Source organism: Centroberyx affinis, unplaced genomic scaffold, assembly GCF_046629955.1.
Source record: "Centroberyx affinis isolate AG114_WGS23_722 - 3 ecotype Tasmania unplaced genomic scaffold, CSIRO-AGI_Caff_v1 ptg002378l_1, whole genome shotgun sequence".
Classification (NCBI taxonomy): domain Eukaryota; kingdom Metazoa; phylum Chordata; class Actinopteri; order Beryciformes; family Berycidae; genus Centroberyx; species Centroberyx affinis.
Genome location: NW_027280634.1, coordinates 55001 through 82500, shown reverse-complemented (window position 1 = coordinate 82500; position 27500 = coordinate 55001). Strand labels below are relative to the sequence as shown.

The window sequence follows — 27500 nt, the reverse complement described above, 5'->3', positions numbered from 1 at the left end:
CGTTCACACACACATTCACCCATTCACACACCGATGGCGGCAAGCTGCCACGCAGGGTGCTGGCGCAACCATCGGGAGCAATTTGGGGTTCAGTATCTCGCCCAAGGACACTTCGACATGCGGACCGGAGGAGCCGGGGATCGAACCACCGACCTTCTGATTAGTGGACGACCCGCTCTGCCTCCTGAGCCACAGCCGCCCAACAGTTAGGAGAGAACAACGAGAGTAAGAGCTATAAAGATAAGTTCTGGTCCAACAGGACAGAGGTGCTACAAGGCAGTGCTATGAGGCAGTGCATAGAGTGCATAGAAGCAATTATTTTTTTTATTTTTTTTTGTTTGGTTACCCGGGCCATTAGGTGAGAAGGTATTCGCTAAAGAGCTGGGTCTTTAGCCTTTTCTTAAGTATTGAGGGGGACTCTGCAGATCGAATGGAGTTTGGTAACTCCACCGAGGAACCACAGAAGAAGAGTCTGGATAGAGACTTAGGGCCTTGCTGTGGAGGCAGCATCAGGCGCCGCTCCTTGGCAGAGTGTAGTGAGCGGGAGGGAGCGTAGACCTGAATGAGGAGTTCAGGTCGGTCGGAGCCGCTTTGTAGGCGAGTATCAAGGACTTGAACTGGATGCGGGCGACTGGGAGCCAGAGGAGGAGATGAACAGCGGAGTGACATGTGCTCTGTTGGGCCGGGTGAAGACCGGACGCTCCGCCTGTTCTGGATCATCTGCAGAGGTTTGAGCTACATGCCGGAGCCCTGCCAGGAAGGAGCTGCAGGAGTCAAGGCTGATATTACAAGAGCCTGAACCAGGAGTTGAGCTGCATGCTCAGACAGGTAGGGTCTGATCTTCCTGATGTTGTACAGAGCAAATCCACATGACCGAGCAACAGAAGCCACATGATCCTTGAAGGTTAGCTGGTCATCAGTCATGACACCCAAGTTTCTGGCAGACTTTGTGGGTATGAGCTGAGCTGATTCGAGCTGGATACTGATCTGTTGTTGTACAGAGGGACTGGCTGGGATGACAAGGAGCTCAGTCTTTGACAGGTGAAGCTGAAGGTGGCGTTCCTTCATCCAAGCCCAGATATCGGCGAGACTGTGGGGTCGTCTGGTGGGAACGACAGGAGGAGCTGGGTGTCGTCAGCATATGAACGGTATGAGAAGCCATGTGAGCGGATCACTGCACCCAGTGAGGTGGTGTATAATGAAAAGAGAAGGGGTCCAAGCTCTGACCCTTGAGGTTCCCCTGTGGACAAGCAGTGGGATTTAGACACTTCCCCTCTCCAAGACCCTCTGAAGGATCTCCCTGAGAGGCAGGACTCAAACCAGCGGAGAGCGGATCCTGAGGAGCCGAGCTCAGCGAGTGTGGAGAGGAGGATTTGGTGGTTAACCGTGTCAAAGGCGGCCGATAGGTCGAGTAGCAGCAGGACAGAGGACTGACAGGCAGCTCCAGCTGATCGCAGTGTTTCCACTACAGACGAGAGCGCAGTCTGGTAGAGTGTCGGCGTTTGAAGCCAGACTGGTTGGGATCATACAGGTTGTTCTCAGAAAGGAATTCAGAGACTTGATCAAGTATTTTGGAAAGGAAGGTGAGGAGTTAAACCGGCCTGTAACCTGAGATGGGCTGAGTGTAGGTTTCTTTAGCAGAGGGGTAACCCGGGCTTACTTTAAAGCAGTGGGGAACACACCTGCTGTAAGTGAGGAGTTGATGATGTGCGTGACTGCAGGGATAAGAGTGGGAGAGATGGCCTGCAGGAGGTTGGAGGGTATGGGGTCCAACGGACAGGTAGTGGGCCGAGAGTCCAGCAGAATAAGCAGATGGAGTCTAGCCAGTAAAGCAATCTAGCCAAAGATTTTAACACAAAATAAGATAGGTGCTTTATTCATTATTCATTCATTCGGGCGTTACAGCAACTAATAACAAAACAGTGGTAAAATGTCGTAAAATGGCGCGTGTGCAACTCACATACAGCTGAGTCAGATCGGACAGAGAGCACACATGCACGACTCAGATCAGGTTGTGACACCCTGACACTGTCAGTGCCTTGCTCCAGAGGGAATCAAACCCTCAACCCGGACACTGTCAGTGCCTTGCTCCAGAGGGAATCGAACCCTCAACCCGGACACTGTCAGTGCCTTGCTCCAGAGGGAATCGAACCCTCAACCCTGACGTTTCCATCTAACTCTTCAGTAAAACATAAGAAAGAATAAATCAACTTCCTGAACATCAAAAACATCTTTCAAGTATTGATCAGTATTGTTTAAGTTAACAGCCATATTTCACGCTGTCTAAACTTGGTGATACACTGTAAGTGTGTGTGTGTGTGTGTGTGTGTGTGTGTGTGTGTGTGTGTGTGTGTTTCAGGGCTATCCTGGTAACCCTGGTCTTCCTGGCCTCAGAGGACTGAAGGTGCGTCACCCAACACATTCTCATAAAGTTTAATGAAATGAGCAGATTAGGTGTTTCTGACAGGAATCCAGTTCAGATCAGGAATCCAGTTCAGATCAGGAATCCAGTTCAGATCAGGTTCCTCCAGTAAAGGATTCTGGTCCAACAGCAGGAATTGTTCTGGACATTTCCACCTGTTGGTCACATGAGAAGGTTAGCTAACGCTTGTTCAGCAGCTAAAACAGTTAGCTTCAGGTTAGCTTCAGGCTAGCTTCAGGCTAGCTTCAGGTTAGCTTCAGGTTAGCTTCAGGCTAGCTTCAGGTTAGCTTCAGGCTAGCTTCAGGCTAGCTTCAGGTTAGCTTCAGGCTAGCTTCAGGCTAGCTTCAGGTTAGCTTCAGGCTAGCTTCAGGCTAGCTTCAGGTTAGCTTCAGGCTAGCTTCAGGTTAGCTTCAGGCTAGCTTCCTGGTTCCAGTCCTGTCTCCTCCTGATCCTTCCCTGCTGAGAAATACTTTTCTGTGACATCATGCTCATGTTGTGACATCATGCTCATGTTGTGACATCATGCTCATGTTGTGACATCATGCTCATGTTGTGACCCAGAGCTGTGTAGAGCTCTAATGGCAAGGTTGTCTCTTGGTGTGTGTGTGTGTGTGTGTGTGTGTGTGTGTGTTTGCAGGGAATTCTGGGAGGTCCAGGTCTTCCAGGTCTGATTGGAACAGAAGGTCCTAAGGTCTGTCTGTCTGTCTCTCTGCCTGTCTGTCTGCCTGTCTGTCTGTCTGTCTGTCTGTCTCTCTGCCTGTCTGTCTGCCTGTCTGTCTGCCTGTCTGTCTGTCTGTAGGTATATCCAGTGTGTTGTTGCTAAGCCCCTGTGTGTGTATGCAGCCTGCATGTAGATATGGTCATATGGTCATGTGTGTGTGTTCATGCGTCATGTATGGACGTGCTGAAAGGCTCTGACCTCATACAGGTAAACCTTTGCATCTCCTTTACCCTTTACCTGTATTATGATTTGTATTGTTTGTATTATTAGAGGTCCGAGCATGTAGAGTGATTCGTACCCTGGTACGCCCCCCCCCCCCCCCTCTGTTTATAGCAAAAACTGCCTGTGATCCCACAGTGTTGTCCTCCTAAACCGTATGTTACAGGAATGATTTTTGAAATCGCCATACCTTAATTAGTAAACAGCCCAAAATGATAATGATATCTTGAAAACTGAGCGCACAGTAGATGGAAATGTGCAGCTGCAAATAGTTTGATAAATTGACAATGTGATATGTTCAAGATAATTTGATCAATCTTCATCAAACTAAATACAAATGATGTCTGGACTGTCAACATGAAGTCTGTAAAATGATGTCTCTGATTAATGTGGCGCTAGTACAGTTATAATATTCTTTCTGAGGCTTTCAGTATGGGACTAACACCTGTGACCTGTCATCTGTCCCTTTGTTTCCTCACTGTGACTCACAGCAGAGGAAGGTGGCAGAGTGAAGCTCAGGTCACAAGGTCGTGAGTTCAAGTCCCAGATGAACTGTGACCGTTTTGAAGTTTCATGAAAAGTAAATCAACACTAAATCACACAGTGTAGAAAACTCTGCAGGTGTTTGACATCATCTGTCGATGGCAAAATACCTGAATGACATCACTGATGGGGGCGTGGCCAGACCGTTCCACCCACAGAGAGCAGTGCAGCAGCAGCTTTCTGGCCCATGTGACTTACTATTGTTTTATTCGTTCATCAAGTCAAGTCAATTTATTGTCCCAGATAGGCGATTTGTGCTGCAGCAAATATAAAACACATACCACATAAACATAAAACATATCGTGTCCATTCTTACCCATGTGGCTTATAATAACATCATATAACAACAGTCAGTGGAGAGAATGGCTGAGCTTCAGTGGTTTTGATTGACGTTGAGGTGTGAGGGAGGAACACAGATGACTAAATCATAAATCACTGAGCTCCTCTGAATTTATCAAGTCACTTGACAATTTTTCGCTGTCTTTGAGTTCACATGCACTTTCATCACAGTGTTTTTCAATTCACATTCATTTTCATCACCTCTAAATTTATCAGTTAAATGTTGTTACTTCCATCCTTCTGCGGCTCGTCTTAAACGATAAATGGCAACGTGTTGAATGACAGAAAGTGGTGATAAATGATGAAAATAAATGAATGGCTCTGTTTTTATCAAATCACCACCATTTTAATCAAATCACTTGCCAGTGGGTTAGGGTTAGACTCATTTTTTCTAGTTTTATCATTTAATTTTTGTTACTTCCACCCCTCATACAGGAGAACTGCCCGGACCATAATTATCATCAAAACATCTTTGAAACCATGAGCCTGTAACCCACACAGCCTGAGCAGACATAAGCATGTTCAGTCTGCAGAACCCGGGACTCAAACTCACAACCTTCCCCACCAGAGACCAGTGTTGATGGAGTTGAGCTCCTGAGCAGAGAGTCAGAGGCTTCACTCTGTGACTGAACCACCAGGCTGCAGAACAGCTGGCCATGCATTTACAGGCAGATTTCAAACTAGTGTCAAATATTCAGTATTCAAGACAAAATTCTTAGAATTTGCATATTTCATCTAGACAACATAGAGATGTCTGTAATTTATTTTTACAAAGATTGATTTCTCCATAAGTGAAAAACCGATGTTTAAAGACGCTCTATTTCCATTGACTGCAATAGTTGACATGAGGGCAGAATTCAAAATACTGTCAAAAATTCAGTTTTTGAGATAAAATTTTGAAATGTATCTACCATCTACCATGACTGGAACATTTAGTCAGTGTGTTCACAGTAAAACAGTTTGATGCACTGTGGGCTCAGTTTGGATCATTCAGAAATCTGGCTGAAGGTTTGTGGAGGACAGCTGTGCAGAAGACAGAGCTTTAATTAGTTTGACAGTTTTTGTCTCTCTGTCTCTCTGTCTGTCTGCTCCCAGGGCATCATGGGAGATCCAGGCCCCAAAGGCCACACAGAGTACATAGAGGTCAACCACACAGGTAAGGATCCATACATTGATTGATTGATTGATTGATTGATTGGTTGATTGGTTGATGTAACATTTAGCAGATTCAGATTTTCTTTGTCTCCTTGGTATGATGTCATCACTGTATCCCGTTTACATGATGTCATCAGTGTGTCTCCTTGTTATGATGTCATTACTTTAGCTCTCCTTGGTATGATGTCATCATACCTTGTTAAGATGTCATCACTCTGTGTCGCTCTGGTATGATGTCATCGCTCTGTGTCTCTCTGGTATGATGTCATCGCTCTGTGTCTCTCTGGTATGATGTCATCGCTCTGTGTCTCTCTGGTATGATGTCATCGCTCTGTGTCTCTTTGGTATGATGTCATCGCTCTGTGTCTCTTTGGTATGATGTCATCGCTCTGTGTCTCCCTGGTATGACATCACCACTCTGTCTCTTCCTGGTATGATGTCATCATCTGTGTCTTCCTGGTATGATGTCATCATCATGGTCACTGGGGTCTGTGTGTGACGTGTGTCTGATGTCATGTGATCATCATGTGACCTCCGTCCAGCCTGTGGTGAGCAGAGTTTATTTTAGGTTAAAACTCATTAACAGTTCATGTGAAATGGAGATTTTCACTTTAAGTTCCAAGTCTTCAGTGTTTCTGTGGATTCTCCATTTCCTGACAGAATCATTTAGGGCTGATGATGTCATCAACCTGAGCCTGGCTGCAGGTCAGCAGGTCACTGCGGTGTTACGAACATGTCGGTTCTGTCTGTGTTCCAGGTAAAGTCGGGGCCCCCGGGGCCCCCGGCCCGCCGGGCCCCGCAGGAGACATGGGGCTGATGGGAATGCACGGCCCCCCCGGCCCCCCCGGCAGAACCACAGCTGGTCAGTACCACCGACCCATGAGCAAGGCAGCGTGTGACTGTGCTGTACCGGTCAGCTCCAGTAGAAACCAGTAGAAACCAGTAGAAGGTGGTATGAGGTTAAATGTTAATGCTCCTCTCTCTCAGGACCGGCTGGTGTCCCGGGCCGCCGGGGAGTTCCAGGTTCCAAGGGGGATAAAGGAGAACCCGGTCAGCTGTTCATCAACGGCCCCACACCTGGAGAACCTGGGAAACAAGGCCCCCGGGGGCCCAGAGGACCTAAAGGAGAGCAGGGGGCTCCAGGTCTCACAGCTCTGCTCTTATTACACCAACAGAACTGTTCTGATCTGATCTGATCTGTTCTGATCTGATCTGATCTGATCTGTTCTGATCTGATCTGATCTGATCTGATCTGATCTGTTCTGTTCTGTTCTGATCTGATCTGATCTGATCTGTTCTGTTCTGATCTGATCTGATCTGATCTGATCTGATCTGATCTGATCTGATCTGATCTGATCTGTTCTGATCTGTTCTGATCTGATCTGATCTGATCTGATCTGATCTGTTCTGATCTGATCTGTTCTGATCTGTTCTGATCTGATCTGATCTGATCTGATCTGATCTGATCTGATCTGATCTGATCTGATCTGATCTGATCTGTTCTGATCTGATCTGATCTGATCTGATCTGATCTGATCTGATCTGTTCTGATCTGATCTGATCTGATCTGATCTGATCTGATCTGATCTGATCTGATCTGTTCTGATCTGTTCTGATCTGTTCTGTTCTGATCTGATCTGATCTGATCTGTTCATGAAGGTTATTAACAGATAACATGATGAATGTTTCTGTCTGCAGGTCGGTACTGTCTGCCTGGAGCCCCAGGACAGCCTGGTGAGCCTGGTGACCAGGGGCCCCCAGGAGCCCGGGGCTTCCCAGGGGTCAAAGGTCAGCTCCTGGACTCAGCATTGTTGCTTTGATTGACAGCTGTCACTTCAAACTGACTCCTATAACAGTCGGTGGTGTGTGTGTGTGTGTGTGTGTGTGTGTGTGTGTGTGTGTGTGTGTGTGTGTGTGTGTGTGTGTGTGTAGGGTGTCGTGGCGAGTGTTTGTGTCCCCCCACTAAAGAGGAGGGCCCCCCCGGCCCTGTGGGCGAGCCTGGGTTGCCAGGGTTACCGGGGCTCCCAGGGGCTTCGGGGCTGAGAGGAGAGTCTGGTTCAGCTGGAGACTCTGGGGAGGGAGGCAGTCAGGTGAGTGAGGTCAGAGGTCAGAGGTCAGAGGTCAGAGGTCAGAGGTCGCAGCAGCCTGACAGGACAGCCAGGTGCTGACTTTTGTTTTTTCTGATTTCCATTTGTTTGTTTTGGTTGCTAGGGCCTGCGGGGGTTTCCAGGGGTCAGAGGGGTCAAAGGTCAGAAAGGAGACATGGTCGTGGAGGATATTCCAGGTGAGCCTTCCTCACACCACACTCTTCTCCTGATGACACTGTCTGCTGCTACACTAAACAAATGAGAAAGTCATAAAATTCAAATAGAAAAATAGAGTTTAAAAGTCAGTTATAAAGTAAGTTTCTTTGACTCTTGAAGACTCACATCCTGAAATCCACTGAGGCTCCAGTGAGATGTTTTCAGCTGAAAAGCAGAATAACTCCGATTTTAAACCTCCAGCTACAACCTGATGAGATCTGAGCAGCAGGATGTGAAAGTCGATCAGATATCGTCAGCGACACGATGCAGCTGTTGTTGTTGGTCGCCGTGGCGACACGGCCTTCGGCAAATTAGGTGAAAATACGGATCGGCTGATCCCGCTCGCTCCCGAGACGTAAACACGTTGAAATCGGAGCGTTCTGGTGAAGCGGACGTTACCGTGGCGACAGAGCAGGAGCTCAATGGGTTTTAAATCGATATGCTGATTTAATAAGCAGAGTGAAATAATATACTTACAGCTCAAAAGGATTTCCTTCTAGCTGTATAAAAACAAGTCAAATATAATGAGTATAAAGGTCAAATGGATAAAATGCAAAAATATTAAAATGAAAATAGATGTTTGATCATGTTAATCCAACAGAAGAGTTTAAAAAAGGTTTACGTGTCCAATAGTCCAAATTTTGTATCTTTATGTAAGTTTTTTCTCCTCGCCAAAGATTAAGTCTGAAAGTTGAAAAGAGAGTAGTCCAGAAGACCAGATGAGATCAGGCCTTGTCCCGGTGGGAAAGACCAGATGAGATCAGGCCTGGTCCCGGTGGGAAAGACCAGATGAGATCAGGCCTGGTCCCGGTGGGAAAGACCAGATGAGATCAGGCCTGGTCCCGGTGGGAAAGTAAAGTTTTATTTTATCACAACCTTTTTGAACTGCAGCCACAAACTGTTCTGACCACATACACATGAATACACACAGTGAGTTTAATCTGTCTCTACTGTGTGTCTACTGTGTGTCTACTGTGTCTGCTGTGTGTCTACTGTGTGTCTACTGTGTCTGCTGTGTGTCTACTGTGTCTACTGTGTGTCTACTGTGTCTGCTGTGTGTCTACTGTGTGTCTACTGTGTCTGCTGTGTGTCTACTGTGTGTCTACTGTGTCTGCTGTGTGTCTACTGTGTCTACTGTGTGTCTACTGTGTCTACTGTGTGTCTGCTGTATGTCTACTGTGTGTCTACTGTGTGTCTACTGTGTGTCTACTGTGTGTCTACTGTGTCTGCTGTGTGTCTACTGTGTGTCTGCTGTGTGTCTACTGTGTGTCTACTGTGTGTCTACTGTGTCTGCTGTGTGTCTACTGTGTGTCTGCTGTGTGTCTACTGTGTGTCTACTGTGTGTCTACTGTGTCTGCTGTGTGTCTACTGTGTGTCTACTGTGTCTGCTGTGTGTCTACTGTGTGTCTACCGTGTGTCTACTGTGTCTGCTGTGTGTCTACTGTGTGTCTGCTGTGTGTCTACTGTGTGTCTACTGTGTGTCTACTGTGTCTGCTGTGTGTCTACTGTGTGTCTACTGTGTGTCTACTGTGTCTGCTGTGTGTCTACTGTGTGTCTACTGTGTCTGCTGTGTGTCTACTGTGTGTCTACTGTGTGTCTACTGTGTCTGCTGTGTGTCTACTGTGTGTCTACTGTGTCTGCTGTGTGTCTACTGTGTGTCTGCTGTGTGTCTACTGTGTGTCTACTGTGTGTCTACTGTGTCTGCTGTGTGTCTACTGTGTGTCTACTGTGTGTCTACTGTGTCTGCTGTGTGTCTACTGTGTGTCTACTGTGTCTGCTGTGTGTCTACTGTGTGTCTACTGTGTCTGCTGTGTGTCTACTGTGTGTCTACTGTGTCTGCTGTGTGTCTACTGTGTGTCTGCTGTGTGTCTACTGTGTCTGCTGTGTGTCTACTGTGTGTCTGCTGTGTGTCTACTGTGTGTCTACTGTGTGTCTACTGTGTCTGCTGTGTGTCTACTGTGTGTCTACTGTGTGTCTACTGTGTGTCTACTGTGTGTCTGCTGTGTGTCTGCTGTGTGTCTACTGTGTGTCTGCTGTGTGTCTACTGTGTCTGCTGTGTGTCTACTGTGTGTCTACTGTGTGTCTGCTGTGTGTCTACTGTGTGTCTACTGTGTGTCTACTGTGTCTGCTGTGTGTCTACTGTGTGTCTACTGTGTGTCTACTGTGTGTCTGCTGTGTGTCTACTGTGTGTCTACTGTGTCTACTGTGTGTCTACTGTGTGTCTACTGTGTCTACTGTGTGTCTACTGTGTGTCTACTGTGTCTACTGTGTCTACTGTGTGTCTACTGTCTACTGTGTGTCTACTGTGTGTCTACTGTGTGTCTACTGTGTGTCTGCTGTGTGTCTACTGTGTGTCTGCTGTGTGTCTACTGTGTGTCTACTGTGTCTACTGTGTGTCTACTGTGTGTCTACTGTGTGTCTGCTGTGTGTCTACTGTGTGTCTACTGTGTGTCTACTGTGTCTACTGTGTGTCTACTGTGTGTCTACTGTGTGTCTACTGTGTGTCTGCTGTGTGTCTACTGTGTGTCTACTGTGTGTCTACTGTGTCTACTGTGTGTCTACTGTGTGTCTGCTGTGTGTCTACTGTGTCTACTGTGTGTCTACTGTGTCTACTGTGTGTCTGCTGTATGTCTACTGAGTCTACTGTGTGTCTACTGTGTGTCTACTGTGTGTCTACTGTGTGTCTACTGTGTCTACTGTGTGTCTACTGTGTCTACTGTGTGTCTGCTGTATGTCTACTGTGTGTCTACTGTGTGTCTACTGTGTCTACTGTGTGTCTACTGTGTGTCTACTGTGTCTACTGTGTGTCTGCTGTATGTCTACTGTGTGTCTACTGTGTGTCTACTGTGTGTCTACTGTGTCTACTGTGTGTCTACTGTGTGTCTGCTGTGTGTCTGCTGTGTGTCTACTGTGTGTCTACTGTGTGTCTACTGTGTCTACTGTGTGTCTACTGTGTCTACTGTGTGTCTGCTGTATGTCTACTGTGTGTCTACTGTGTGTCTACTGTGTGTCTACTGTGTCTACTGTGTGTCTACTGTGTGTCTGCTGTGTGTCTGCTGTGTGTCTACTGTGTGTCTACTGTGTGTCTACTGTGTCTACTGTGTGTCTACTGTGTGTCTGCTGTGTGTCTACTGTGTGTCTACTGTGTGTCTACTGTGTCTACTGTGTGTCTACTGTGTGTCTACTGTGTCTACTGTGTGTCTACTGAGTGTCTACTGTGTCTGCTGTGTGTCTACTGTGTGTCTACTGTGTGTCTACTGTGTCTGCTGTGTGTCTACTGTGTGTCTACTGTGTGTCTACTGTGTGTCTGCTGTGTGTCTACTGTGTGTCTACTGTGTCTACTGTGTGTCTACTGTGTGTCTACTGTGTGTCTACTGTGTCTACTGTGTGTCTACTGTGTGTCTACTGTGTGTCTGCTGTGTGTCTACTGTGTGTCTACTGTGTCTACTGTGTGTCTACTGTGTGTCTACTGTGTGTCTACTGTGTCTACTGTGTGTCTACTGTGTGTCTACTGTGTGTCTGCTGTGTGTCTACTGTGTGTCTACTGTGTGTCTACTGTGTCTACTGTGTGTCTACTGTGTGTCTACTGTGTCTACTGTGTGTCTACTGTGTCTACTGTGTGTCTACTGTGTGTCTACTGTGTGTCTGCTGTGTGTCTACTGTGTGTCTACTGTGTCTACTGTGTGTCTACTGTGTGTCTACTGTGTGTCTACTGTGTGTCTGCTGTGTGTCTACTGTGTGTCTACTGTGTGTCTACTGTGTGTCTGCTGTGTGTCTACTGTGTGTCTACTGTGTGTCTGCTGTGTGTCTGCTGTGTGTCTACTGTGTGTCTGCTGTGTGTCTACTGTGTGTCTACTGTGTGTCTGCTGTGTGTCTACTGTGTGTCTACTGTGTCTACTGTGTGTCTACTGTGTGTCTACTGTATCTACTGTGTGTCTACTGTGTGTCTACTGTGTGTCTGCTGTGTGTCTACTGTGTGTCTACTGTGTGTCTACTGTATCTACTGTGTGTCTACTGTGTGTCTACTGTATCTACTGTGTGTCTACTGTGTGTCTACTGTGTGTCTGCTGTGTGTCTGCTGTGTGTCTACTGTGTGTCTACTGTGTCTACTGTGTGTCTACTGTGTGTCTACTGTATCTACTGTGTGTCTACTGTGTGTCTACTGTATCTACTGTGTGTCTACTGTGTCTCTACTGTGTGTCTACTGTGTGTCTACTGTGTGTCTACTTTGTGTCTACTGTGTGTCTACTGTGTCTACTGTGTGTCTACTGTGTGTCTGCTGTAACTGACTCTGAATGTGGCTCTGTGGGTCTCCAGGACAGGAGGGGCCCCGGGGCCGGCGGGGTCCTCCAGGCAGACCGGGCTTCACTGGGAGAAGAGGAACGGACGGGCTCCCCGGGGCTCCCGGAGAGCCTGGCGTTGAGGTCAGCCGGCACAGACACACACCGAGAGTCTGAACGTGAACCTTTACAGACCGGATCCTTCAGATCAGCGGTTCCCAACCGGGTCCTCAGTTCCCTGTCCTGCAGCTGATTCGGTTCAGTGCCGTGAGGCTGTGGCCCCTACCTGAGCCAGGTGTGCCAGAGTGTCAGGACAGGTGGAACTTGAGGACCCGGTTGAGAACTGCTTTAGATGCAGTGCTGGGGAAAGTTACTTTTGAAACTAACTAGTTACTGTACTTTACTTCCCTAAATAGTAACTAGTTACTTTGCTAAGTTAGTCTTTATTAAAAGAAACTCATTAGAGTACTTTCACATTCCTCTTACTGTACAGAAACCATCAGTAAGTAACAATCTGCTGTTATCTAAAGAAAACATGGAGGTCTTTCAGTCAGCTGATCTGGTCTGACTCACAAGCTTCCAGTTCAGACCGTCTTCTGCTTTTATGACATCATACAGTCTGCTTTAATGACATCATACAGTCTGCTTTAATGACATCATACAGTCTGCTTTAATGACATCATACAGTCTGCTTTAATGACATCATGTAGTGCAGTGTTTCCCAACCCAGTCCTCAAGGACCCCTTTTCCTGCAAGTATTGGTTCCAGCTCTGCTCTTGCACACTTGGTCCAGTTAAGGTCTTAATGCTGATTGGTAGAGACAGATCCACCTGAACAGAGCAGCATGACAGTGTGCAGGCCCCAGAGGGATCAGGTGTGCAAGAGTAAAGATGGAATAAAAACTTGCGGGACAGGGGGTCCTTGAGGACTGGGTTGGGAACCACTGATGTCGTGCAATACTTTATTTTTTTATCTGCACTAACTAAACATTTAACCACTTGAAAGAAAAATAAAAGTAGCGAAATATAAGTTTGAGAAAGTAACTAATAACTGATTACATAAACGCATTAAGTTACTTGTTACCACAAAAAAGTAATCTGATTACTCGAATGCGTTACTGTGTAACACTGTCTGGATGCTAGACAGAGTGTTGAATGGTCTCCAGCTGTTTCCTCATCAGCAACATTACAAACAAGCCACAGGAAGGAGGTCAAGGTTACCCGGAGCGCTCAGCTCTGCTTCTCTTTTATCAAACTAACACACTGAAGACCACATCCTAATGCTGGAGGGCCCAGAACTTTCTGCAGCTAAATATTGACAAAACGGTAGTAACGTTAGGTCATTATTATCGGCCCTGGCACAGCTGACCCTCTGGGCTCTCTGTGACCTTTGACCTCCTCAGCTTCAACAAGCATGTTAACACAGTTGTCCGGTCTTGTTTTTTGCAGCTCAGGAGACTCCAAGACCAGTTCAGTTTTATCCAGGAGAAATCTAGAGAGTCTCACATGCTTCTATTTCCTCTGGTTTGGGCCGTAACTCTCTCTCTCTGTCTGAGCCCAAAGCTGCCAGACTCTTCAAAACCCAAAGCAGAGAGCACATTTCTCCTGTTTTAGCTTCTCTTCATTGGCTTCCGGTAAATTTTAGAATTGATTTTAAGATATTATTGATCACTTTTAAGGCCCGTTCTGGACTCGCACCCAAGTACATCTCAGATCTTCTGACATCATACCTGAGGTCCTCAGCCAAGGCTCTGCTAGCTGTTCCACAATCTGGGCTGAGGACCAAGGGGCCTTTTCTGTCGGGGCCCCGCTCTCTGGAACACCTCTCTGACCCTGACCCTGACCCTGACCCTGACCCTGACCCTGACCCTGGCCCTGACCCTGACCCTGACCCTGACCCTGGCCCTGACCCTGACCCTGACCCTGACCCTGACCCTGACCCTGGCCCTGGCCCTGACCCTGACCCTGACCCTGACCCTGACCCTGACCCTGGCCCTGACCCTGACCCTGACCCTGACCCTGACCCTGGCCCTGACCCTGACCCTGACCCTGACCCTGACCCTGACCCTGGCCCTGACCCTGACCCTGACCCTGACCCTGACCCTGACCCTGACCCTGACCCTGACCTTGAGTGTGTGCTTTCTCAGGACTTGTGGTCTGATTTTACTTTCACCTTTTAAGTCACTTCTTAAACCTATTTTTATACAAAGTCATTCTCTTGTTCCTTATTTTATTGATTATTTTAATTATTTTATGTTTTATTTTTCTTATTATACTCTTCCTCATATGTAGCTCTTTTGCTCCTATATTTCCTTCCCAATGTTGTAAAACCTTTAAACTGTTTTTAAATTGTTTTTACTGTTGTCCACCATTTTTATTTTGTCTTGTGAAGCACTTTGTAACTTTGTTTTGAAAGGTGCTATATAAATAAAGTTTATTATTGTTATTATTATTATTATTATTATTATTATTATTATTATTATAAGGGTCAGAGGTCACAGCACCTGACAATAGATGGAACAAATATTACTGCGACAGAGGAGTGAAGGGAGAGCCTGGAGAGCCAGGGCAGAGAGGTTCTAACAGTCACTGTGTTTACCGACAGGGGGACAGTTTCCCCGGCTTCCCCGGGGACAGAGGCTTCCCAGGACTTCAGGGGCCGAAGGGTTCTTCGGGGCCCGCGGGCCCCCAGGGGCCCGGCGTGTCGGGGGCGGTGGGACAGCGAGGGGAGCCCGGGGAGCCAGGACCTCCGGGACCCGCCGGCCTGCCGGGGTCTAAAGGAGTCAAGGGTGAGGAGTAGAGTGACGGGTCAGAAAACGGTTCGGTTCAGTTCGGTTCAGTTCGGTTCAGTTCGGTTCAGTTCGGTTCAGTTCGGTTCAGTTCGGTGTATCTGCTGCACCGGGTACAACTGATTCCAGTTCACACAATGTATTTATGTTAAAAACCTTTTTCACTGGAAATGAAAGTCCAGTATGACATCATGAACAGACATCAGTATGACATCATGAACAGACTTCCTGTAAAGTGAAGTGAACTCTGGCTCCTCCCTGTGTGGCTTCAGAGGTCTGCTCTATGAACCGCTTCAGATCTCTACTGTGAACCAGATCCTGATCGAGGGGAAACCTGAACCCGGGTCAGCAGGTCCATCCTCAGGCGGGACGGTCCATCGGACAGAATACTGAGAAGGAACGGGCGGGTCGACCCCCCCCCCCCCCCCCCCCCCATGCTTCAGTTACTGATCACTGCTGCTTTGGTCCTACCGCTCTCCTCTCCTCCTCTCCTCCTCCTCCTCCTCTCCTCCTCCTCCTCCTCCTCCTCTCCTCCTCTCCTCCTCTCCTCCTCTCCTCCTCTCCTCCTCCTCTCTGGATCCAGATGGATCCACAGACCAGCAGAGCAGCAGCAGCAGAGCCTGAAAGTGAAACTTTAAATTCCAAAATTTGCTCCGTACGCTGCTGCTGTGATAGGCTAATCCAGCTGTGATGTCATCGTAGACAGACATGTAATTCTGACATCTGATTGGACAGATACTCTCCAGGGAGATCGGACCCTTGTGGGGGGGGGGGGGGTCGACCTGACCCGTGGGCGGAGAACCGGACGGTTCAGATCTTTTCGGGGAGCCGTTAGTTAGCGTGCTGCAGCACGGTGGAGTCTGAGGCTGAAGAACAAGACGCTGGCGGAGGGATACACCAATACCACTAATCAAAGTATTGATTTGATTAAAACAGATCCATGTCTCACAGTTCATCAGCTGTTTCTGTTCCTGATGCTTTGATGTTGCTTTCTTATTGTTAAACATGAGCAGAAGGTCGAAGTGATTAAGTGAAATTCTCATTTTGGAAAATTCAGCCTCAGCCTCTCTGTGGTGTTTCTGCTCTGCACCTCCCACAGATCAGCTGTCAATCAAACAGTGTGGGCGGAGCTTGAGTTTCTCTTCTCCCTGTCTGTTCAGTCATGGCGGCTCTTGCTGCTCATGCTAACGACCCAGTTCTTCTTCTTCTGTTGATTCCAAACAAACCGGAAACGTAGAACGCATCACTTCCTGTGCGACAGGAAAGAGCTGCCAGAGAGAAGCTTGGTGAACTGGATCCAGGCTGAGTTACAGAGGGGAGGAGTTAGTTCAGTTTACGGTCTACTGTCTAATGAAGCTGAAATGTTCTGTGTTGCCTGGCAACAAGCTTACTGTAAAACCCTGTGGCTGTTATGACAAAACAGTAACAAACCTGTCTGTCGCCCCTCCCACTGACCCTCTGACTCCTCCCACTGACCCTCTGACCCCTCCCACTGACCCTCTGACCCATCCCACTGACCTCTGACCCCTCCCACTGACCCTCTGACTCCTCCCACTGACCCTCTGACCCCTCCCACTGACCCTCTGACTCCTCCCACTGACCCTCTGACCCCTCCCACTGACCCTCTGACTCCTCCCACTGACCCTCTGACCCCTCCCACTGACCCCTCCCACTGACCCTCTGACTCCTCCCACTGACCCTCTGACTCCTCCCACTGACCCCTCCCACTGACCCTCTGACTCCTCCCACTGACCCTCTGACTCCTCCCACTGACCCTCTGACCCCTCCCACTGACCCTCTGACCCCTCCCCCTGACCCTCTGACTCCTCCCCTGACTCATGACTCCGCCCCCCTCCAGGTGACACTCTGCCCTGTGTACCCAGTAACCCCGGCCCTCCAGGAGAGAAAGGAGAGGCTGGTCATAAAGGTAAACATCACCTGTCTGTCTACCTGTCTACCTGTCTACCTGCCTGTCTGCCTGTCTGTCTGTCTGTCTGTCTGTCTCTCTGCCTACCTGTCTACCTGTCTGCCTGTCTGTCTCTCCAGGCTGTAAAGGACACCCAGGTCCTCCAGGTTATCGAGGCGTCACCGGTCCTGATGGACTGAAGGGAGACAGAGGAAACTTTGGACTGCCAGGACCGACCGGACCCAAAGGTACCGAACCAGTCTGTACTGGTCTGTCATCTATAGAAACTAGTCTGTACTGGTCTGTCATCTGTAGAAACCAGTCTGGACTGGTCTGTCATCTGTAGAAACCAGTCTGGACTGGAAAAGCTTGAGGTCAGAGCTGTTGGAACAGTGACATCATGACCTCAGCTGTGCTGGCAGAGGTTTATTTGTACTGAGCAGCATCAGGAGGCTTCTGTCCGTCCTGTGGGGTCGGAGACGGAGACGTGTTCACAGGTCTTCTCCTCTTCCCTCTGTGATCCGCATCGCTTCTGAAACAAAGTGGCAGAAATGAAGCGGAGCGCTCAGCTTGTCGCCAGGTGACCAAAGCGGCGCCGAGTCGTCCTCTCGTACCGAGCGAGCGGCCATCTTATCCGCTCCAGCTGGACGAGTTTCCGCTCTGTGATGCCAGGGATCCACAGGAAGTGATGACTGAGCACTTCAGATCCTTTTTACCTTCTAAGAGATTCTCTAAAACACTGTTGGTGTGGACAGAGCCGGAGTCTCACCAGCATCAGGAAGAAGGAGGCTCCTCCCCTTCAGCTGATTAAAGTCCTCCAGCCTTCTGAAGGCAGCAGGACAGGTGTGTTGTCCCATATGAAGGACAGGTGTGTTGTCCCATCTGAAGAGAGCAGGACAGGTGTGTTGTCCCATATGAAGGACAGGTGTGTTGTCCCATATGAAGGGAGCAGGACAGGTGTGTTGTCCCATATGAAGGACAGGTGTGTTGTCCCATATGAAGGGAGCAGGACAGGTGTGTTGTCCCATATGAAGAGAGCAGGACAGGTGTGTTGTCCCATCTGAAGAGAGCAGGACAGGTGTGTTGTCCCATATGAAGGACAGATGTGTTGTCCCATCTGAAGAGAGCAGGACAGGTGTGTTGTCCCATATGAAGGACAGGTGTGTAGTCCCATATGAAGGCAGCAGGACAGGTGTGTTGTCCCATATGAAGAGAGCAGGACAGGTGTGTTGTCCCATATGAAGAGAGCAGGACAGGTGTGTTGTCCCATATGAAGGACAGGTGTGTTGTCCCATCTGAAGGCAGCTGGACAGGTGTGTTGTCCCATATGAAGGCAGCAGGACAGGTGTGTTGTCCCATATGAAGGGAGCAGGACAGGTGTGTTGTCCCATATGAAGAGAGCAGGACAGGTGTGTTGTCCCATATGAAGGCAGCAGGACAGGTGTGTTGTCCCATATGAAGGCAGCAGGACAGGTGTGTTGTCCCATATGAAGAGAGCAGGACAGGTGTGTTGTCCCATCTGAAGAGAGCGGGACAGGTGTGTTGTCCCATATGAAGGCAGCAGGACAGGTGTGTTGTCCCATATGAAGGACAGGTGTGTTGTCCCATATGAAGGGAGCAGGACAGGTGTGTTGTCCCATATGAAGAGAGCGGGACAGGTGTGTTGTCCCATATGAAGGCAGCAGGACAGGTGTGTTGTCCCATCTGAAGAGAGCAGGACAGGTGTGTTGTCCCATCTGAAGAGAGCAGGACAGGTGTGTTGTCCCATATGAAGGCAGCAGGACAGGTGTGTTGTCCCATATGAAGAGAGCAGGACAGGTGTGTTGTCCCATCTGAAGAGAGCAGGACAGGTGTGTTGTCCCATATGAAGGCAGCAGGACAGGTGTGTTGTCCCATATGAAGAGAGCAGGACAGGTGTGTTGTCCCATATGAAGGACAGGTGTGTTGTCCCATCTGAAGGCAGCGGGACAGGTGTGTTGTCCCATATGAAGGCAGCAGGACAGGTGTGTTGTCCCATATGAAGGACAGGTGTGTTGTCCCATATGAAGAGAGCAGGACAGGTGTGTTGTCCCATATGAAGGCAGCAGGACAGGTGTGTTGTCCCATCTGAAGAGAGCAGGACAGGTGTGTTGTCCCATCTGAAGGGAGCAGGACAGGTGTGTTGTCCCATATGAAGGACAGGTGTGTTGTCCCATATGAAGGGAGCAGGACAGGTGTGTTGTCCCATATGAAGGACAGGTGTGTTGTCCCATATGAAGGGAGCAGGACAGGTGTGTTGTCCCATATGAAGAGAGCAGGACAGGTGTGTTGTCCCATATGAAGGACAGGTGTGTTGTCCCATATGAAGGGAGCAGGACAGGTGTGTTGTCCCATCTGAAGAGAGCAGGACAGGTGTGTTGTCCCATCTGAAGAGAGCAGGACAGGTGTGTTGTCCCATATGAAGGACAGGTGTGTTGTCCCATATGAAGGGAGCAGGACAGGTGTGTTGTCCCATCTGAAGAGAGCAGGACAGGTGTGTTGTCCCATATGAAGGCAGCAGGACAGGTGTGTTGTCCCATCTGAAGGCAGCGGGACAGGTGTGTTGTCCCATATGAAGGACAGGTGTGTTGTTCCATCTGAAGAGAGCAGGACAGGTGTGTTGTTCCATCTGAAGAGAGCAGGACAGGTGTGTTGTCCCATATGAAGGACAGGTGTGTTGTCCCATCTGAAGAGAGCAGGACAGGTGTGTTGTTCCATCTGAAGAGAGCAGGACAGGTGTGTTGTCCCATATGAAGGACAGGTGTGTTGTCCCATCTGAAGAGAGCAGGACAGGTGTGTTGTCCCATCTGAAGAGAGCAGGACAGGTGTGTTGTCCCATATGAAGAGAGCAGGACAGGTGTGTTGTCCCATCTAAAGAGAGCGGGACAGGTGATGACCTCATCATCGTCAGTCGCCCTCCTGATCAGACAGAAGTTCTTCAGTCATGTTTTATGTAAATGAGGAGAGGAGCTGCTGTGATTGGTCGGCACAGCTTCCTGTTTACTCCAAACCTTCTGCAGACTTCTGCTCCCCAGAAACCTGTCAGCCAGGTTCATGAAGATAAAGCCTGATGTGTTCAGGACCAGGATCAATAATCCATCCTCCTTCCTCCTCCTCCTCCTCTTCCTTTTCCTCCTCTTCTTCATCCTCCTCATCTTCCTCTTCCTCCTCTTCTTCATCTTCCTCATCTTCCTCTTCCTCCTCTCCTCCTCTTCCTCCTCTTCCTCCTCCTCCTCCAGGAGCTCCAGGCTTTGTTGGAGATCCAGGAGAGGAAGGAGCTGAGGGCCCCAGCTATGATGGAGAGCCAGGTACTGCACTTTGTGTGTGTGTGTGTGTGTGTGTGTGTGTGTGTGTGTGTGTGTGTGGTGTGTGTGTGTGTGTGTGTGTGTGTGTGTGGTGTGTGGTGTGTGTGTGTGTGTGTGTGGTGTGTGTGTGTGTGTGTGTGTGTGTGGTGTGTCTGTGTGTGTGTGTGTGTGTGGTGTGTGGTGTGTGTGGTGTGTGTGTGTGTGTGTGTGTGTGTGTGTGTGTGTGTGTGTGTGTGGTGTGTGTGTGTGTTTGTGTGTGTGTGTGTGTGTGTGTGTGTGGTGTGTGTGTGTGTGTGTGTGTGTGGTGTGTGTGTGTGTGTGTGTGTGTGTGTGTGTGTGTGTGTGTGTGGTGTGTGTGTGTGTGTGGTGTGTGTGTGTGTGTGTGTGTGTGTGTGTGTGTGTGTGGTGTGTGTGTGTGTGTGTGGTGTGTGTGTGTGTGTGTGTGTGTGTGTGTGTGTGTGTGTGTGTGTGGTGTGTGTGTGTGTGTGTGGTGTGTGTGTGTGTGTGTGTGTGTGTGTGTGTGTGTGTGTGTGTGTGTGTGTGTGTGTGTGTGTGTGTGTGTGTGGTGTGTGTGTGTGTGTGTGGGTGTGTGTGGTGTGTGTGTGTGTGTGTGTGGTGTGTGTGTGTGTGTGTGGTCGGCCATGTTGGTACTATTTGTTGCTGATGTTTGACAAAAGAAGAAAATCTGCCTCATATTCAGTTTGATAACCAAACATTTGAATATTAGAAATAGAAAGTGGTCCAGGGGGATTTTATCCTTCCTGCCAGTGCATGCTGGGATAGGGTCCCACCCAGTGCATGCTGGGATAGGCTCCAGCCCCCCCCCCTAGAGTAGACTAAGCAGGTAGAGAAACAGATGAATGAATGAAATAGAAGCGACCCAGAATTGACCCAAGTTGTGTCTCCCAGGCTCTCCGGGTCTCCCTGGGGCCCCGGGACTGAAGGGACCGGCCGGGGACTCGGACATCGGGCCCCCGGGACCCGTCGGCTTCACGGGGCCCCCGGGCCCTCAGGGACCTAAAGGAGTGCCCGGCCCCCCCGGCCCAGAGGGGATAACAGGTAAGCGGTCTGCACAGACTCTCTGACACGGACCGGACCGGAGCCGCTGAGTTCACTTCTGTCCTCTGATCCTCCAGGAGTCCCAGGACTGTCCGGCGGCCCCGGGGCCAGGGGCCCGAGAGGGCAGGACGGGACCCCGGGCAGAGCCGGCCCCCCCGGCCCCAAACCGGAGAGCTGCGACGCAGGAGGGGCCGGCCCTCTGGGGCCCCGCGGCCCTCTGGGTAACACGGGGCCCCGAGGTAAACGGTTCACTTCGGTTCAGAATAATTCAGTTTAATTCAGTTCAGAGCAAATGAAAAACAGTCAGACTGTGATGTCATCACTCCGTTTCTCAGGATGTCTGGGGGAAAAAGGATCGACCGGAGAGGGCGGTCTACCAGGCGTCGGCTCCCAAGGCCCCGACGGTAAACCGGGCTCTCCGGGCTTCCCCGGGTACCCGGGCCCCCAGGGCCCCCCCGGCCCCTCTGGAGACCCAGGACAACCGGGACTCGAGGGACAGAAAGGTGAGGTCATCCTAGTCTTCAGGCCGAGGACCTCGGGTCACACATGCTGGGATCGAACCTGTGAGCTTCAGTTACAGGCCGCTCTGTCACAGCTCTGTCTTCTGCTGTGTGTGTGTGTGTGTGTGTGTGTGTGTGTGTGTGTGTGTGTGTGTGTCTAAACCTGATCCACATCACCAACATCACACCCAAACCTGGTCCAGAGATCCTCTTTCACACATGTATATAATTACTCATTAAAACTCATAAAACTCATTAATATGTGAGTTTTAGACGTGTTCTGATGTTCCTACATGTTTCCACTTTAGTGGACAAGAGTTTCTATTGGTCAGAATTGGCTCCTCCCTCCTCCATTATCTTTGATCACAACCAACCAATAGTAAGGAGGTCAAGGTTCAGAGGTCACAGCACCCAGAATGATGGACGACAGATGTGTTTTCTGAGGCGATGTCATGTGATCTAACTCTGTGTCCAGGTGTGAAGGGGCCCCCAGGTAGAGACGGGCCCCCCGGGCCCCCGGGGTCCAGCAGACCGCCCGGCCCCCCGGGGACCAAGGGTGAGACAGGGTTTGACGGACGAGCCGGAGCGCCCGGGTCTGACGGACAGAAAGGAGACAAAGGTAAAGGTTGCATGATACTACTAGTACTACTACAGTACTGCGGTACTACTAAAGTACTGCAGTACCAAACCCTGTGGACCCAAGAGGAGAAGTATCACAGTAATGACAATATCCAAATACACTGATGTAATAAGAATAAGAGTACGAATGAGACTGTTGACAGTTACAATGTGGTTTACAACATCAATCAGTACTACATTAGTACTACAGTACTACAGTACAGATGTATGCTACAAGATACTACAGTACGGACAATAATACAGACAGTAGGTACTGCAGTATGGACAGTAGGTACTGCAGTACAGACAGTAAATACTGCAGTACAGACAGTACTGCAGTACAGACAGTAGGTACTACAGTACAGACAGTAGGTATTGCAGTACAGACAGTAGGTACTGCAGTACAGACAGAAGGTACTACAGTACGGACAACAGGACAGACAGTAGGTACTGCAGTACAGACAGTAGGTACTGCAGTACAGACAGTAGATACTACAGTACAGACAGTAGGTACTACAGTACAGACAATAGTACAGACAGTAGGTACTGCAGTACAGACAGTACTGCAGTACAGACAGTAGATACTGCAGTACAGACAGTAGGTACTGCAGTACAGATAGTACTGCAGTACAGACAGTAGGTACTGCAGTACAGACAGTAGATACTGCAGTACAGACAGTAGGTACTGCAGTACAGACAGTAGATACTGCAGTACAGACAGTACTGCAGTACAGACAGTAGGTACTACAGTACAGACAGTAGGTACTGCAGTACAGACAGTACTGCAGTACAGACAGTAGGTAGTACAGACAGTACTACAGTACAGACAGTAGATACTGCAGTACAGACAGTACTGCAGTACAGACAGTAGGTACTACAGTACAGACAGTAGGTACTACAGTACAGACAGTACTGCAGTACAGACAGTATGTACTGCAGTACAGACAGTAGGTACTGCAGTACAGACAGTAGGTACTACAGTACAGACAGTAGATACTGCAGTACAGACAGTACTGCAGTACAGACAGTAGATACTGCAGTACAGACAGTACTGCAGTACAGACAGTAGGTATTGCAGTACAGACAGTAGGTACTGCAGTACAGACAGTAGATACTGCAGTACAGACTGTAGGTACTGCAGTACAGACAGAAGGTACTACAGTACGGACAACAGTACAGACAGTAGGTACTGCAGTACAGACAGTAGGTACTGCAGTACAGACAGTAGATACTGCAGTACAGACAGTAGGTACTGCAGTACAGATAGTACTGCAGTACAGACAGTAGGTACTGCAGTACAGACAGTAGATACTGCAGTACAGACAGTAGGTACTGCAGTACAGACAGTACTGCAGTACAGACAGTAGGTACTACAGTACAGACAGTAGGTACTGCAGTACAGACAGTACTGCAGTACAGACAGTAGGTACTACAGTACAGACAGTACTACAGTACAGACAGTAGATACTGCAGTACAGACAGTACTGCAGTACAGACAGTAGGTACTACAGTACAGACAGTAGGTACTACAGTACAGACAGTACTGCAGTACAGACAGTATGTACTGCAGTACAGACAGTAGGTACTGCAGTACAGACAGTAGGTACTACAGTACAGACAGTAGATACTGCAGTACAGACAGTATGTACTGCAGTACAGACAGTAGGTACTGCAGTACAGACAGTAGGTACTACAGTACAGACAGTAGATACTGCAGTACAGACAGTACTGCAGTACAGAGAGTAGGTACTGCAGTACAGACAGTACTGCAGTACAGACAGTAGGTACTGCAGTACAGACAGTAGGTACTGCAGTACAGACAGTAGGTACTACAGTACAGACAGTACTGCAGTACAGACAGTAGATACTGCAGTACAGACAGTACTGCAGTACAGACAGTAGGTACTACAGATGCTGCCTCTCTCCCTGCAGGCAGCCTCGGGGCCCCGGGGCCTCCAGGAGAGACCGTCGGTGTCTCCATCAAAGGAGAGAGCGGCAGGCCCGGCCCCCCCGGCCTCAACGGCTTCACCGGACCACGAGGTCAGAGTGCTACCTAGCAACTGTTGCTATGCTACCATAGAGAACCAGTCACAGTGTGTGATGTCATACAGGAAACGGCGGGGTCGTGACCCGACCGGGAGGGTCACAGGAGAATTCTGGGAAAGACAGAAATAAGGTTTCTGCTAGATATTCCTCTTCAGTAAATACTACAGACAATGTTCCCTGTTCCCTCGGTAACAATAATAATAATAATAATGATAATATATTACATTTATATAGCGCTTTTCTCAGTGCTCAAAGACACTTTACAAGCACAGGATAAAACAATTTTAAATGAGATATATATAAAAGATAAAAATAGATGAGAAAAGGAAATATATATAAAAAAAGTGTGAGTCGTGAGACGAGAGGGAGGAAAGGGGGAGAGGGGAGGAGGAGAAGAGTAGAGGTCAAAAGCAACAGTGAATAGGTGGGTTTTGAGGCTTTTTTGAAAGATGACAGAGTGTCGGCCTTTCAGACGTGACTGGGGAGGGCGTTCCGGGGGGGGGGGGGTGTTCCAGAGGGGGGGGGGGGGGGGGGTGTATCCTGTATTTGATCGGGAGCCAGTGGAGGTCATGGAGGACAGGGGTGATGTGAGGCGGGTGGAGCTGAGCAGGCGGGCAGCAGAGTTTTGGACGTATCAGAGTTTATTGAGGACGTTGTTTGATGAACCAGATGAGATGAGATGAGATGAGATGAGATGAGATGAGATGAGATGAGATGAGATGAGATGAGATGAGATGAGATGAGAAGCAGGTATCAGTGTTTCAGCAGCAGAGAAGGACAGAGAGGGACGGAGACGGGCGATGTTCCTTAGGTGGAAAAAAGCTGTTTTAATGATCTGGTTTACATGAGGGAGGAATGAGAGGGTGGGGTCGAGGATGGTTCCAAGGTTTCCAAGGTTGGTGGAGAGGTAGAGCTGAGTGTCGTCTGCGTAGCGATGAAACCGGAGGCCATGATGGCGGAGGATCTGTCCAAGTGGAAGGATGTAGAGGATGAAGAGCAGGGGACCGAGTACTGAGCCCTGGGGGACACCATGAGTGACAGGGGCAGTGGTGGATTTGCAATTGTTGATGGAGATGAATTGATGTCTGTTGGAGAGATAAGATTTAAGCCAGGAGAGGCGGCCAAGGGAGGACTGGAGGCGAGTGATGAGGATGGAGTGGTTGATGGTGTCGAAGGCGGCGCTGAGGTCAAGGAGGATGAGGATGGAGAAGGAACCAGAGTCAGCAGAGAGGAGAATGTCATTGGTGACCTTTAATAGAGCGGTTTCAGTGCTGTGTCTGGAGCGGAAACCGGATAAATACTACAGAAAATACTGTTCCCTCTTCTTCCAGACGGTAAATACTACAGAAAATACTGTTCCCTCTTCTTCCAGACGGTAAATACCTACAGAAAATACTGTTTCCTCTGCTTCCAGACGGTAAATACTACAGAAAATACTGTTTCCTCTGCTTCCAGACGGTAAATACTACAGAAAATACTCAGATGTCACTCAGTTTCATGTGAGTTAAGACAGAAGAAGCTGATCAGGAGAAACCAAAGTCTACAGAAAACTACAAACATGGAGTCCTGACTTCAAACGAGTTTAAACAACTTTCAAGTCGTTTTGAGCTGTCAAGTCGATCCGACGGACATGAAAGCAGCAGAACATGCAGGAAACTAAACGGTCAAATGGTTTCACAGCTGAGGATCAGTTTACAGAAGCTGCAGCAACAGAAGATCACTGTCACGAGGGAGCAAACAAGAGTCTGGACCCAAATGCAAAAGCCGGCAGACAGGGGACTTGGCTGAAGCAAAAGGCTTTAATAGATGAACTGAGGCTGAAAAAAAGGCAAAAACACAAACAGGCAGGCAAGTGAAAGAAACACAGAAACCAAACCTGGCAGGTAACAAAACAGATGATCCGACAAAAACAACTGGGGAACACAGAACATATGTACACACACAGACTAATTACAACAGGGAACAGCTGGCTGGATGGGGATGAGTCCGGGAGCTGATCGGCTGAAAGCCGGCAGGTGAGGGCGGATCACATGGCAGACAGGTGTGTAGGTGCAGGAGGGACAGAGAACAGACATGCCCACACCACACACACACAGACAGACTGGGAAGCAGAGGAAAAACACCAGGAAAACACGAGGGCTAGGCTGGGACCGTGACAATCACAAGGTTTTCCAAATGACTGTGGAGATAGAGGAACAGAAAGATCATGAAAAACTAGCTTCGAACATTGTCGGGTTTTTCATTCCCTCAGATAGTTTCCTGTGGGTTATGGAGAACCTCGATTTCCCATGATCCTCTCCTGCTCTGTGTGAAGCAGTGAGTGTCTGAAACGGCTAGAACAGAATTCATGTCAACCTGTTCTTCAATAAACCATTAAACAACTTTCTCCACAGGAGGTAAAGGCACGGGAGGGGCCAGAGGCAGGCCGGGCTCTCCAGGTGTTAACGGGCCCCTGGGCATCCTGGGCCCCAGGGGGCCCCCAGGGGCTTCTGGGAAACCTGGAGCTTCAGGCGCGCCGGGACCTGCAGGACCCAGAGGCATCATGGGCTTTCCTGGAGAGACAGGAGATCCAGTAAGAACTCCAGAAACTAAAGTAAACTAGACCAGACCAAACTAGAATAAACTAAACTAGACCAAACTAGACCAAACTAGACTAAACTAGACCAAACTGGACTAAACTAAACTAGACTAAACTAGTCCAAATTAGACTAAACTAGACTAAATTATACCAAACTAAACTAGACTAAACTAGACTACACTGGACTAAACTAGACCAAACTAGACCAAGCAAGACTAGACTATCTTGGACTAAACTAAAGTACACTAAACTTGATTAAACTGGACTAGACTAAAATAGACTGGACTACACAAGTCTAGAATAGATTAAACTAAACTAGACCAGACTTATTAAAATAAACCAAATTAGAGTGGAAATCAATTAAAGGGCTTTCCACTAAAGTGCAATAACCTTATTTTGAGATAAATGGTTCTAAATGTGTTCACCAAAGTAAACTAAAGTGGACTGGACTAACCTGGAAACCAGACCAGTGATGTTTCAGGTCAGCGACAGAGAGACCATCAGCTTCCTCTCTCTCTCTCTCTCTCTCTGGCTGAAAGTTCTTCCCCAGTCGTCTTGGGGAGACGATCTTCTGATGAAAGTGAACAGAGAAGCTTCCAGATGGACTCTGTGATTAAACTAAAGACACACAGCTGTTCACCGGCTCTGTGCTGCAGAATCAATCTTTGGCTTTCAGTTCATTTTCGTCTGTCAAGTCTTC

At 48.7% G+C, this 27500-nt stretch overlaps 2 protein-coding genes across 2 annotated transcripts in view; both read left to right on the top strand.

The window, feature by feature from the left end:
- Nucleotides 1-5423, top strand: part of LOC139656069 (collagen alpha-4(IV) chain-like) — a 50534-nt gene extending 45111 nt beyond the window's left edge. Inside the window, exons 16-18 of the mRNA XM_071533556.1 lie at nucleotides 2360-2404; nucleotides 3060-3113; nucleotides 5340-5423. Of these exons, the coding sequence (XP_071389657.1) occupies nucleotides 2360-2404; nucleotides 3060-3113; nucleotides 5340-5423 (183 nt within the window). The remainder of the gene's footprint in view (nucleotides 1-2359; nucleotides 2405-3059; nucleotides 3114-5339) is intronic.
- Nucleotides 5424-5834: 411 nt separating this feature from the next.
- Nucleotides 5835-27500, top strand: part of col4a4 (collagen, type IV, alpha 4) — a 44968-nt gene continuing 23302 nt past the window's right edge. The window contains exons 1-17 of the mRNA XM_071533554.1: nucleotides 5835-5947; nucleotides 6157-6261; nucleotides 6387-6542; nucleotides 7098-7187; nucleotides 7332-7489; nucleotides 7611-7683; nucleotides 12020-12126; nucleotides 14587-14770; nucleotides 16629-16697; nucleotides 16817-16924; nucleotides 19934-20002; nucleotides 20909-21058; nucleotides 21136-21297; nucleotides 21394-21561; nucleotides 22034-22177; nucleotides 24109-24216; nucleotides 26616-26794. Coding sequence (XP_071389655.1) covers nucleotides 6207-6261; nucleotides 6387-6542; nucleotides 7098-7187; nucleotides 7332-7489; nucleotides 7611-7683; nucleotides 12020-12126; nucleotides 14587-14770; nucleotides 16629-16697; nucleotides 16817-16924; nucleotides 19934-20002; nucleotides 20909-21058; nucleotides 21136-21297; nucleotides 21394-21561; nucleotides 22034-22177; nucleotides 24109-24216; nucleotides 26616-26794 — 1980 coding nt within the window. The 5' untranslated portion in view covers nucleotides 5835-5947; nucleotides 6157-6206. The remainder of the gene's footprint in view (nucleotides 5948-6156; nucleotides 6262-6386; nucleotides 6543-7097; nucleotides 7188-7331; nucleotides 7490-7610; nucleotides 7684-12019; nucleotides 12127-14586; nucleotides 14771-16628; nucleotides 16698-16816; nucleotides 16925-19933; nucleotides 20003-20908; nucleotides 21059-21135; nucleotides 21298-21393; nucleotides 21562-22033; nucleotides 22178-24108; nucleotides 24217-26615; nucleotides 26795-27500) is intronic.